Source organism: Symphodus melops (genome assembly GCF_947650265.1).
Source record: "Symphodus melops genome assembly, chromosome: 13".
Lineage (NCBI taxonomy): Eukaryota > Metazoa > Chordata > Actinopteri > Labriformes > Labridae > Symphodus > Symphodus melops.
In genome coordinates, this window is record NC_136703.1 from 5,693,410 (window position 1) to 5,706,982 (window position 13,573).

The window sequence follows — 13,573 nt, forward strand, 5'->3', positions numbered from 1 at the left end:
AAAGCAACCCCCGCACTCCCCTTCTCAAAACTTTATCTTTCTTCCTCTGACTTCCTCAAACTCCTTACTCTACTTCTCAGATATCTTGCTTCTTGTGTATCTTCTCATTATTCTCTTGCCAGAAGCTGGAAAGTTTAACATCAACTTTTATTACAAAAACTCTCCTCATCATTGTCTGTAGAGGAGGTTTCATGGCAACATTTGACAGGCCTCTCTCCCTGTTACTCTGTCGCCTAATTTAGCATCACCGTAAATTAGAAAAACTCTGCTTGTTTTGCATGAATTTTAGGAACAGCTCTAATGAAGTAGTGTAGTGTATAGTGTAATGTAGAGCTGGATGGTATGCGTGTGTGTGCATGAAAGCTTGTGGTTGTAGAAACTGAAACTCCGACTAAAAACAGATCAACGGTGTGTTTGTCTGCAAGGCCCCAGTGATGGACAAGGTGACACTGAGTCACTGGGCCCCTGTGCTTCACTCTGTCAATACCTGCGCTGAGTGGTGACTGACTGAGCCTTCTCTCTCACTGTGTTTGTGTGTGTGTGTGTGTGTGTGTGTGTGTGTGTATGCTGATCCTTAAGGGGGAAAAGAGTGAGAGGAATAATGAGGGTGACAGACAAGTGATGAGAGGGGTAGTCGGAAAGCCGATTAAGCCGAAAAACTTCTCCACTGGGAGTTGGGCATACCAAGGACGTCCTCTCACACATACGCATTTCTCTCCTTGTCTCATTACAGAGAGAGAGAGAGAGAGAGAGAGAGAGAGAGAGAGAGAGAGACAGAGAGAGAGAGGGAGAGAGAGTGAGAGACAGAGAGAGGTGATACAGTAAACGAGCTCGAGTTAGGTGAGGCAGATAGAAGAGGTGTTTGAGTGAGAAAGTGGAGTACTGAAATGCTGTGGTAGGGTTGGAGGCTGAGAAGAAGTGAGCTTGCTGTCGTTTCTTTTCTGGTCCATGTTAAATATGTACAGTATACACGCGAGTGTGCATGAGACACCCTGTGTCAAGCTGAACTTGAATTCAACCCATTTGGTGACACTCCTGCAGAGTATTAGCATCAACCTTTTGACTTTGAAGTTTCTGCCAGATCAGAGAAGAGATGCAGCCTGCTGTGTTCTGCCTGCTCCCTCACTGCTGTCTGTTGACGATCATCTGTTCGTTAACTTCCTCAAAGTCAAAGTTCTCAAGTTCACAGATAAGTGCCCGTTGTCGAATCTCTCTTGACAACTAATTCCTTTAATAAAAAATAAATAAAATACCCTTCCGGTTTCAATAAGACCAAACCTTTTTTTGACAAATTGGAAAAAAAAAAAAAAAAAAAGTTCTTCCTGTTAGGTGTCCCCACGTACAAAAGTACTGACCTCCAAGTAGGGTGGTCCAGGGTTCAAGTCTGACTTGCAGCTCCTTTCCCTGCATGTCATCCCAACTCTCTCTCCTGATTTCCAGCGCTAGCCATGGTTCGATTTGAATTAATGCAAATGTCAAACATAAATCTTAAAAGAATTGTAAAAGTAAGCGATGTCAGAACAGTATGAAAGGAGGAATGACTAAAATCTCATTGAGTGCGACTGGCACATCAACACAGAGCAGAGCCAGTTGTGCTTACAACATCGTCTTTTGAAGGAGAATATAGGAAGTGCACAGATTTAAAGACAACTAAAGTTTTTCCTTCCTTGTACCAGACTCTGATACAGAGACCTCTGAACTCCCCATCAGGGTCTGAAATTAACACTTTGAGGAACCAAATGCTTGTACCCGTTTAAAAAATAAAGGCCAGAAAAAAAAAAAAAATATATATATATATATATATTTAAATCTGGTAAAATTATTCAATCTGTGATTGATTCAATAGAGCATAATGCTTTCTCAATCAAATGTAGTGTAACAGAGGTGTATCTTACACAAAAATACAAATTTGTTATTTCAGCCAGTAAAAAACATGTTTGGCTGGAATGTCTTTTTCACCTGCCTGCCACCTTGGCCGGTAAGTCAAAAAGTTATTTTTTAGGTTTCTCGTCTTTTACTCTGGAGCTCCTGCATGGATCCGTTTCTATTACTCTGTACATATGCTAAACTGCACTGATGTGTCTAATACTGTAAAATGTGACTGGCCTCGAAGTCTTCTGGATTGATGTTTTGAAAAGGGACGATGACTCAATGCATCCATTTTGCAAGTTTAAATTCTCTGACTTTGAACTCATACATCCCTGTCCACATATAGCCCTTTTTAAATGAATCAGATATCTGGTTACATGGCCTGACTAAGCATAATGGTCCCTAACATTTCCTCCTGCTCATGGAATCCACTTATCCTTCCATCTAATTTCTTCACACAACTCTCCTCAGGTTTAAATGCCATTGCTTAGCCGTTTCTCTCCTCTCCCTGCAGACCTCCTGTCCACCAACAGGTCATCCATCTTCAGCGGTCACCATGGCCAGCTCACACTCACCGCCGTCTTCTTGGATGAGTACCGTGACCGCCTCTTCTTAGGAGGGAAAGACGTCCTCTATTCTCTCCTGCTGGGACCCACCAGCAGTGAGTCCAAAGAGGTGAGATTTTTCCATGTGTGAGTTCAAGTGTTTGCGATGTATTCTGCTCTACCCTGAAGATAAATGATTTGTAATAAAAAAGGAAAGGCAGTTACTGAACAGAACAGCATTCATCATTTTGTTTTTGATTTAGGTTGCAGTGATTCTGCGAAGAGTTTCAATGTGTGCAGGAGGATGTAAATCTTGTAAAGATAGCCTTAAGATGTAGTGTTTTTCCAGATTTCCCTTCATGCAGAACATCTGTTGAAGCACTCTGCATCATAAATCATCCATAATCATGGTGACACAAACCTGAACAGCAACTTTTTTTATATAGATCAGACCAATAGCATCATCAGTGACAGAAGTAGTTATGAAAGTAAGAAAGACGCTAAAAAGTCTTTATAAGACGCATAAAAGATCAGGATTGTTGGGTGAATTTATGATTTTCTATCACCCCACTCCTCTGTGCTCTATTTACAGTGTTGTATGCCCTTCTTCTTAAGTGCTTTAAACTTTGGGTTGTACAACCAATCATCAGGATTTATGTTTCGCTTCTTTTTGCCAAAACATGTCAACGATCTCCTGCCCTTCCTGTGGTGAAACACCTGTAAAAGTTCAGCAAGTCATAAATCAAACCGTATATTTCCGTCTCCGTCACCTTTAATACACAATATAACTTGTCATTCAGGCCTGTCAAACACAGAGGATATGCCTGGACCGCTTTTTTTTTTAACTTCACGAATTATGATGCATCTATTCATTTCCTGCAGACTGTTAGTTTGGTCTTGTTTACCTCAGTGCTAAAATGTGTGAAGAGGTGATTACTGCAAGAGCTCAGTCTGTTGGGATTTAGGTTGGGAACTGGAAGATTGCTGGTTTAAGTCCCAGTTTGGACCAAAGTATGGAAGTTGGTCTTAGGCCCTGCCCTGTGTCCTCATTCCATTTTTCTCTTTTCTGAAAGTGCTCGGTTGGCCTCACAAAAAAGGCGGAGCGGTCGGTAGAGAAGGCGCTGAGTGCTGCTCTTTTCTCCAGGCGGCCGCTTTCTACTGCAAACTCTCTCGACTCATTGAAAGCCTTTAAAAACTGTTGGTGGACATGGGGACTAGTTTGTGCATTTGTGTTATTCAGGGTCTAATTGTGTGAGAAGCATGTCTCTCAATAACAGTGTAATCTGCCCTGAGAAAAAAAAGGAAGCCAAGGATTAACCCATAATCAACAAGAGTTTCATAAACATAGCTTGGAAAACGAGCAGAAACTAAGTTTTCTTCTTTCAAAGCTTTGTTTTCTCACAATCTCCAATAATTATTTGTGTGCGCGTTTATGCTCTTATATGGGTCAAACCGAATGTTTATGAATTTAGGAACACACAGAGCCAGCTGTCGCCCACTTCATCCACCTCTTTGCTTCCTCTCCTAGCCTCCTCTCTCTGCTCTCCATCTCAGGATGATAACAACACATGAAGCTTGCTTACACTCTTGGATGCTTGAGGGTGTTTGGCGCTTAAAACCCTTGCTCCTGTCAGAGCCAGCTGATGTGAATTCTATCAGTGATGCCAGTTCAATCAGACAAAGGTTTGCAACATGGCACACGTCTGCCAATGACTCCGTAAGCCAGTGTTGAAAGGAAAGCAACATAAGGAATTTAAACTGTTTCTGCTTCCAAATAATAGATGATCACTCCGAGAAAATGTTGATGCCAAACCAATGTTGCAATGACAAGCGGCATCTGTGTGGAAACCCTGAGGGCCAAAAATCTTTAGCCAAGGGTTGATTAGCCTAGCTTAGAATAGGCAGGAGAAAAACAGGCTCGATGTGAAGCAAAAAAAGTCAACCGACAAATTGAACATGTTGCTTCAGGAGATGGGAATCAAACCCTGACCTTCCAGTTGAGAGACGCCTACTCTACCAACTGAGCCCGCCCCAGTGCACCCAAAGTTCTCACCAAAGTGGAGCTTGTTTTTACTAAGACAGGTCAGATTAAAATATGCTTTGAGACTGCAGCCTCACTACTAAATCAGGACGGAGCATTTACATTAAAAAAAAACTAGCACAGACGTAGGTTGAAGTGAAATCTATGTGTATTTCAGTCGTTTCATATGTACAGGTCAAATACACACCAGTGTTTCCCCACACGTAGACACTTGAGCGGAATGCCCAAGTACATTCCCGACCAATTTTTTTTTTTGCCCTGCACCTTTTATCCTCTGTAGTTTTAAAATCTAAGAGTCCAGAAGTTCTTACAATGTGTACATCTAACATTTCAACCAGGCTGCGTCCTGATTAGGTCAGAAATAAACTCAGCACATCCCATTATTCCAACCTCCTGCTTCTGCCAAATTCTACTTTGGCTCAGCAACAATGATCTGACAGGAAGACAAATGGTTTTGTGCAGAGATTTACAACTGAAACAGGATTCACTTACACAGCATGTTGTCGCATGAAGTTACTGCATCTGATGCTTTATGTCGGAGAAACCATACTGCTCTTCACTCTCTAAGTTTCAAGATAAATATTGTGATGATCTAATAACTGGAAACTTTAATGGTAAGACAATGTTAAACAAAGTCATACGTTTATCTGTTATTTTAGAGAAAAGAAGACTAATAAAGCCTACACACTGCTTCTTTGGATATCACACTAGTGTCTTTCGATCACGGATTCCGAGTAAATTTATGTTCAGTGGTAACCTACTTTTTGTCTTCAATAAGTAGGTTACCACTTTGTGCTAACATTAGCCTGCTAACACAATAATACAGACCACAAGCAACTGCAGTTCAAGTGAAGGTCAAATTTGTCCAGCGCTTCTTTCGTGTGAAAGTGAGTGGAGAGGGGTTGGAGGTGTCACTGAAGGGGAGCTGGGGCTTCAGAATAGCGCAGATGTGTTTGTTTTGGCATCTGGCACCGCGAAAATACATCTTGTGATGTTTTGATCTGTTTTGACTGACCATTTCTTTGTATAAATGGAATGTATTGAAGATGCTGTTTGGTCTTACGGGCCATCAGAAGCCTAATAATTTCCTTTTGAAGTGTACAGTACATCCTGTTTTCAGGATCATCAATTATTATTCACAGATTTTTTTTGGTAGTTAACAGTTTTTCGAAATTAAGAGATCAAATATAGAAGAAGAGTGAAACAACATCTGAGATTCGAGAAATAATTAAACAGCACTCTGGAGCAGCAAAGTCAAAGTTGATGAAGTGTCAAGAAACAATCCCACAGAGGAAGGAACATCGTTGACATATGGAGGTCAGCCATGTTTCCTAAAGCGTGCAGAAAGAGACTGTTTGGACCATGGATGAAAAATTGCGGTACATTGACTGAACAATGCCAGTTTGGTTTAAGGCTGGGTCTGATTTCACAGTATATCATTATCAGTCAGGCATGCTATCAGACTGCTGGAGGTCAGAGTGTGTGTATGAGCCAGGCTTTTGTAAGGCATGCTTTCATACCAATGCAGCTGCATGCCAAAGAAACTGATGGAGACAAGCTTTAGACCAATAGTAATTTATACATCCACTTCTTGTCTGATGAATTCTCACTATTGCCGCCAGCTTGAAGACAAAAACAGGCTGGGTGTCAAACACACCTCCAATCAAATGGTTGGGATGTAGAGCTAGCTTAGTCAATTAGAACGTTTTTAAGAGAGTCCATTTATGTTGATAGCTATCAAATATACAATATTCCTTTCATCTTTAAATGGAACTGCCATCTGGTCTCTTGGGCTTGATGCCATGCAAACAGTTGAGCATAAAAATGTGTCTGACACTTCACATAGCAGCATCTGCCATCAGTGTGTGAATGGGAAGTTGTGACCTGCTGTGAAGAGAGTACTTTGAGTAATCAGAAAAGTTGTAAAGTGCCTTACAAGATGAAGTACTTTTACTATTTCTGTGTGACCAAATACAAATTTAAATAAATTTAGTATGTTGGTTGACACAAAAAAGTGGCAAATTGTTTTAAAGAGTGAGTAAGAGCAGGAATCGACTGACTCTAACAAACTTTTGAAAAGCGGACAATGAATCATTTTCACACTTTGAGGATATTTTTTTGAAGAGCAATGCAGCTGGTCACATATTTCAGGTTGACCATGCTCAACAAGAGGGTTTACTGTTAACTAAAAATGATATTCAGAAAATCAGGGTCGATACCGATACCCATGTTTGGAATAACAATTTAGCCGATTTCGATTCTGATTACCATGTTTGTTTCATGACTTCTTTTGGTGTCAGAGTGCCACAATGCCAACAAAGTCAGAGTTTGTTCAACAGGTGACTTCATCAGCCTGATAAAAAGTTATTTGCTGAAGAAGTACTCAGGTGTACTAGATGTCAGCATTAAATTGCACAGTAATTAAACATACTGTGGGCATCTGACATCAGTTGATGCCTCATTATTTGCAGATGTGCTGTTTTCTGTTAACAGAGCCAATATCAGCTGATGATGAAGAATCGATGTATCCTTACAATAAACTAGATATTTGAACTCACACAACATTTTCAATTTTGCTTCTGTGCCAATAGGTAGTATGTGTTATTTTAAACTTTTTACCTATGAAACTTGCATTCACTCATTTAGAAGTAACCATTTACAAGATTTAAGCTATAATCATCCATCCATTTTTAACATATTACAGTGTTTCCAGGCTCTCCAATGTCACATCTTTTATTCATACAACCGTGACAGAGAATTCAGACGCATTGTTTCCTTGTGAAACCGATCCAGTTGACCATGTTTGATGTGATTTGTCGGTTTCCATGAGAGAGAAGATACAAATCTGTCTTGAACTTATATGGCTGAAATGAAACCCAGGATGTTGCGGGCATAAGAAACAAAAAGTGCTTCAGCTTTTGAGCAAATGAGTCAGAAGAAACCAATTATCTTGTCAACTAGATTTTCATTCTTTCAATAACTTTATCTCTTCCCTTTTATTCTCTTAAAACCCGATAGCTACCACGGTGGCCCATGACACGTTGGCATACACACACACTGAACTTGATGAGACATTTGTAATGTAAGTCAGACCCGTTGATTTTCCTCTCTGGTTTCCATTCTCCAAGTTAGCCAAAACAAAGCCAGTTTCATAGTGGACGAGACAAAGACCTATTGTCTCAAAGAACCCCTTTAGAGCCAGTCTTAAACACGTCACTGTCATTGGGTCTTTCCACTTCTGCAGAAGTCTGATTTCATTTTCTGAAACCGGTGTCAAAATTTCCCATTGTTTGAGGTCCAAACTATTTCATGCTTATCTGGATGTTGCTTCTAAGAATGTGTGAGGAGAGGACTCTGGGACTTTTCTGTGAGAAACGTGTTAAAAAAGACATTTCAATGTTTTCACAATCCCTCTTTTTTAAGCTGCAGATGGCCATGTTTGGGATACTCTATGGGATTCCCTGAGCAAAGCTTTTCTGCTTGTGTTAAGCCAAATGTGAACTTTTATATTAAAGCCAAAAAACCCAGAACATTGAACAGTGACGGACACTCAGCGATGAGTCTCAGGAGTCTATTTGAGCACAAATTGACCATTAAGTAAAACGAGTGTTGCCCATAAAATAGTCAAACTGCAAAGGACGTACAGAGCAGTTATTCTAGGACCATATGGTCAATCAAAGTTTTGAAAGTTATATATTTGTGCAGTCAATCCATCTCCAATAGTGGTCTGAATAGAGAAACAGTCACATACTTAAGTAGCAAAACCACAGATCCTGTTTTTCTGGCCTTTGGGTGCTCATGGTGTTTGTTCTCTTAATCCTAACCCTAAATGAAGTTCATCCAAGTTCTGAATAATAAAAAAGTTGGATCACTTGCTTAAAGTGGCTTCTGCTGAGTGCTGTGGTTTAATAGATGTCTCGTCCAGACATATAGAGCTTCATCCAACCCCCACTTGGTTGATGTGCTTCATGGGTCGTAAGCTTTTGAAAAAAGTCATTTAAACCTATGTCCGGTGACTCGAGGGAAGCCAAAGAGCTTTTTCATGATGAGAATTTATAACCAAGGAAGTCGTTTCAAGGATAAGTGGTGATATTTACGCCAATGGGTTTTCGCTGGATAATGTTTCTGCTCTGCTGTTGATGTTTTTCTTTCAATGTATTTTTAAACACCGAGCACGACAAATGAAATTCCTTTAACCCCCATTGTTTTCTTGTGGAGGCATAGTGTTATTTCAAAATGTGTTGAAACGATTGGCCTGGCTAGAAACCACTAAACGTAAATAAGATTTTTTTTTGTCTTATTGTGGGAAAACTGAATCTTTTGTATAATTTAAATGAGTGAAATGGTAAATGTGAATGTCAGGGTTCAATCAAGGCCTCAGCTCTATAAGCCAAAGGCTGACTCCTAAAAGCCAGTAGCTTTGGTTTCATCTGATGCAGAAGATCTGCTCTGCTCTATTATTTTACAAGTAAAATACTTCCTGGACAGAATAAACAAAGCAATTAATGCAGTATGGCTGAACAAGGTGGTTGTTTGCATTTCCTCAAGGTTATGAGCTCATTAATCACAATCTTTTTCCTTCGTAGATCTACTGGCCTCCGTTACCTGGCAACAGAGAGGACTGCATTCAAACGGGTAAAGATCCTCAGGTAAGAAATAAACTGTTTCATATTTTATTTTAGAGGCGCTTTCACTCAAATTTAAAAATTCCAATCAGATCAACCATCTCAACTTCAATAAGAAAGTTGGAATACATGTACCGTAAATTCCGGACTATAAGCCGCTACTTTTTTCTCACACTTCGAGCACTGCGGCTTCTACTCCGGTGCGGCTAATGCATGGATTTTTTATGGGGGACAATGAGCTTCTGCCGCAAAAACATTTGACTTCGTCACGTCGGATCTTAATATCAGTCATTTTGCGCTTCATGCACGCACCCTCATGATGGAAAACACACGGAGAAATACATATGATGCAGCTTTCAAGTTAAAGGCGATCGACCTGGCTGTCAAAGAAGCTAACAGAGCTGCTGCACGTTAAGATGACACTGACAGCGACAACAGAGACTGAGGAAGTGAGTAATGAAGTCATTCTGAGGCAGTGAATGGATGGACTTTTTCTTGTGAAATATATTACGGTCATCTTTTTCATCAGCCGTGTTACAGACACCGTCGGCTAGGCTTCGTATTGTAACGGTTCATGTTGTAAAGTCAGTAGTTGATAATGTGTTCATAATTCCGATTATGTGGAGAGTCAGTGAATGCACCAGCGAGAACGTGTTGAGTGGCTGTATGAGAGAACGCTGGGGGAGAGAGTTGGATTGTTACGGCAAGTTATGTGTAGCTCTCTGCTGTAAACGGCGTGGTCACGGCCGACAGTGATCGGGTTATTAAAAGTTATTATTTGAACGCTCTCGTCGTCCTTTAACGTCCGTACGGACGCTACAGTATTTGCGGATGTTACCGGTAGCCTACGTCTGTGTAAATAGCTCTTGTTATAGCGTGGACACCTGCGGCTTATAATCAAGTGCGGCTTATATATGTACAAATACATTTATTTACTTATTTTTAGCCGGTGCGGCTTATATCCAGGTGCGCTCAATAGTACGGAATTTACGGTAAATGTTAAGTTGTTACTTTATCGAGTACTTTTACATTCTTCTGTCTTGTAATGATGTACAATCTTTCTTTTGCCGCATTCTTTCCTTAAGATTTGTTATATTGTATTTCCCTTTTTATGTCTGGGAATTGCCTTGTGTCTGAACAGCGCGATATGCTTTACTAAACATCACAGACCCGTTGTAGCCTCAAAGTGTATTTTTAAATGTCTATATGATCTTTAACCATCTTTGAAAAAGTGTTTTCAGTATGTCCATGCCCAGCTGCTGCAGCCATTCTGATCCTTTTCTTGTTCTCATTTTGTAACCAGCTCTGGCGCTAATGTCCTGTCGTTGCTGATTTTTGAATTTTCCTCGTCTGTTTTTTGTTAGCCATTAAATCCACCTTCTGAAACTTGGTGTCTGCATTTGGACTTCCACTCTTGTTTCCATTCCAACATTAACTGGTATAACACACCAGTGTCAAAACTAAACCCATTGGACTCTGCTTTTCTATACGCAGAGACTGCATTGACAGAGGCTGTCGAGCAGCTCGTTATCATGGCAGAGGGCCTTCATTGAAAGCATCGAAAAATCTTTTAGCAAAGCACTTGTCCTGCAAACCCCAGTTTGTAAAGTTTATGCATATAGGCTTTGGCCTGATTACAGCTCCCACATCCGTCTTTTCGGTTGTTGAGTATCTTCAGATTTCAGTTTGGAGTTTTCCAAATTAAATGAGACAAAATGTGTGACCACAGATGTACATGCAAACTTGTTTTGAAGTAGCACAAGTCCCACATGATGGGGAGTGTATGTGCCTCTAGCCATGTAACAAGCTATGGGTTTTTGCTTATTTTTCAGTTTCTTATCCTACAGCAGCGTGTGCTCAAGACTCCCCCTAAAGACTTAGGAAACTGTATAACGTACTGCACAACGATGCTACTGACAGTGATAGACAGTGTTTATCGAATTTTACCAAGATTACAAGTACAGAACGAGGGAAAGAAAAGCCAAAGCAATCAATGATGTCATGCCACAAACAATTTCAGAATGAAGTTGAAGTCTCAAAACCTGCACACACTGATGAAACGGCACCCAAAAGGACGTGTCAGCACCTTTAGCTGTCTACCTCCTCATCAGCTGACTCAGCTTTTCTTTGTAGCCTGAAGGAGGATAAAAAAACAACACACTTCCCTGCTGATGAAAGACGAGGAAAAGAGAGGAAGAGGAAGATTATGATGATTATACAAGCATCATGAACAGGAAAGACACGACCTGTCATAGTAAAGCCACTGTCTGCAGTGAGGATGAGTCAAGCTTGGACGCTTGACAACTTTAAGAGCAGAATCTGTATGCAAGCTCCGTTTTGTTAGTCATCTTTGCTGTAAAACAGTTTTCTTTAAACGCTAACAAAATCCAGTTGCCGAACATATCAGTTATCGCCTAAGAACGGTTTAGATTTTTCTCTGTTTGCATGTCTACGTTCAAATGCAGTTGCTCAACTCCAACTCCATTCCTGCCTCTCATGATGTAGTGAGAACACAAACAGTGACAGGAGCAGAAGAGAAGCTGTCACAAACTCTGACATCCTCAGTCGGCTGTTATGAAGACATCCACTGCAGCTTAAACAGACATAATGACTGCTGTCCTGAGATGCTACGTTGTCATTGAATGACAGCTGATCAGTTCCAAGTAAAAGACCCAATGTGGAGACAGCTGCTGGAAGGTGAAGTTTTCAACATTTGTGGTCCAAAGATAAACTACTGACTTTGGTCCCTTTGTTTTTCTCCTGCACAATCATGAGGTTGACCTTCGTGGTTTAGGACATTTCTCAACAACTGTTGGATGAGTTCTCATGAAACTAAACCCAAACATTCACATCCCATTTATAATGTATTGCAATAACTCTTGTTTACCCTGAAGGGACAAATCCAAAATCCTCAGCTATATAACCACTACTGTGCTAAGTGACAATTAAACAAATGTTAGCATGCTAACAAGCCGCTCTAAACACTTTGTCAAAGAGCAACTATAGTTACATTCTAGATTCACAATTTGTTTGAAGTTGAAAAACAAAAACTAACACGGGAGTGTGGGATGAATGGATGGAAAATAGAGGACGGAAAGGGGAAGAACGCAGGCAAGCAAAAAGCAAGTGCGAAAGAAAATAAGGAATCAATTAAAAAAAAGGAGGAAGAGATGTCTTTTTTCTTTGATGTTCCCAGGCTTCGTTAATTGTGGTCCCAGTTGTAGGAGAAGCGCTCTGTGGCCTCAGTGTTGCTCAGAATACATAAACTGGAACTAATTACTGGTTCACACACACACACACACACACACACACACACACACACACACACACACACACACACACACACACACACACACACACACACACACACACACACACACACACACACACACACACACACACACACACACACACACACACACACACACACACACACACACACACACACACACACACACACACACACACAAAGAAGACAGTGTTGTAAAAGATGTTCAAGTCGACTACTGTGATTACTTTATATTCTTTTCTCAAAAAGACACACAGCCTCATCCATCTGGAATGGGTTAGCGTGTGTGTGTTTGAAGTGGCAGGTGTGCCTTGGGTGTCTTATATCAGTTTTATTAGGTGTTTCCTCTGCAAGCTCCCGACATGGCTCACACAACACTTGGTGTGTGTCTGTGTGCTACCTTACTGTCTTTACAGTAGAGGAGACTTGTGGCACGGCATTATTAGACAGGCCTTACAACAATTTCTCTACATTAGTTGGGTCAAAGGAGTCATAAAAACCATGTGTGTGAGATAGTGTGAGTGACAAATTGAGGCGTTTGTCTGCTTATGTTCAGCCACACAAAAATTCCTGCACGTCTCTTTATTTTTCGGAGGTTTTTTTTTTTTGGTGTCAGTTTAGATGGATTACTGCATTTACAAAGCAAGAAGAACACACACACAATAATCAAACTCAAAGCATTGAAAATCACACATGCAGATATGTTCCATCTCATATGTTTGCCGTCTAAGTCTGGTAAATACAACTGAGTTTGACAACAAGTGGGAGAGGTTGAGAGGTGAAAGGCCATCCCACAGGTTTTTGGATTTTGAGTTTGTGTGTGTGTGTGTGTGTGTGTGTGTGTGTGTGTATTGGATGGTGGGGAAAAATACTTATACAATCAAAAAAAACTGTATATACTGTATGCATGTAAGGCTAACACCATTGGTGTTGGCTATGATCAACCAGGTTTGGTTGTTACATTTAAATATTTATTAACATTTGCATAAAGTGACCAATAGGAGCATAAACTTCAACTCAGACTTCATGACCCTGACTGACTGTGCAAGTGGAAAAGCAAAGGCACAGGTGTTTTAAACACACTTGCATAAAGATAAAAAGTAGCTGAATTTATCTTCAAAGTGTGATATATCATGAAGAAAGCTATAGGTTTGTTTATCTGTTAAATAAAGGCTTCTGTCTTCAAAGTCTCAAAGTGTCTCCC

The 13,573-nt window shown here is 40.5% G+C and overlaps 1 protein-coding gene across 2 annotated transcripts in view; it reads left to right on the forward strand.

Moving 5' to 3' along the window:
• sema3bl (sema domain, immunoglobulin domain (Ig), short basic domain, secreted, (semaphorin) 3bl) overlaps positions 1–13,573 on the forward strand; it is a 67,969-nt gene that overhangs the window by 17,328 nt on the left and 37,068 nt on the right. For both annotated transcript variants that reach the window (XM_079360370.1, XM_079360371.1), the window contains exons 2-3: positions 2,384–2,544; positions 9,042–9,104. In XM_079360370.1, coding sequence (XP_079216496.1) covers positions 2,384–2,544; positions 9,042–9,104 — 224 coding nt within the window. The remainder of the gene's footprint in view (positions 1–2,383; positions 2,545–9,041; positions 9,105–13,573) is intronic.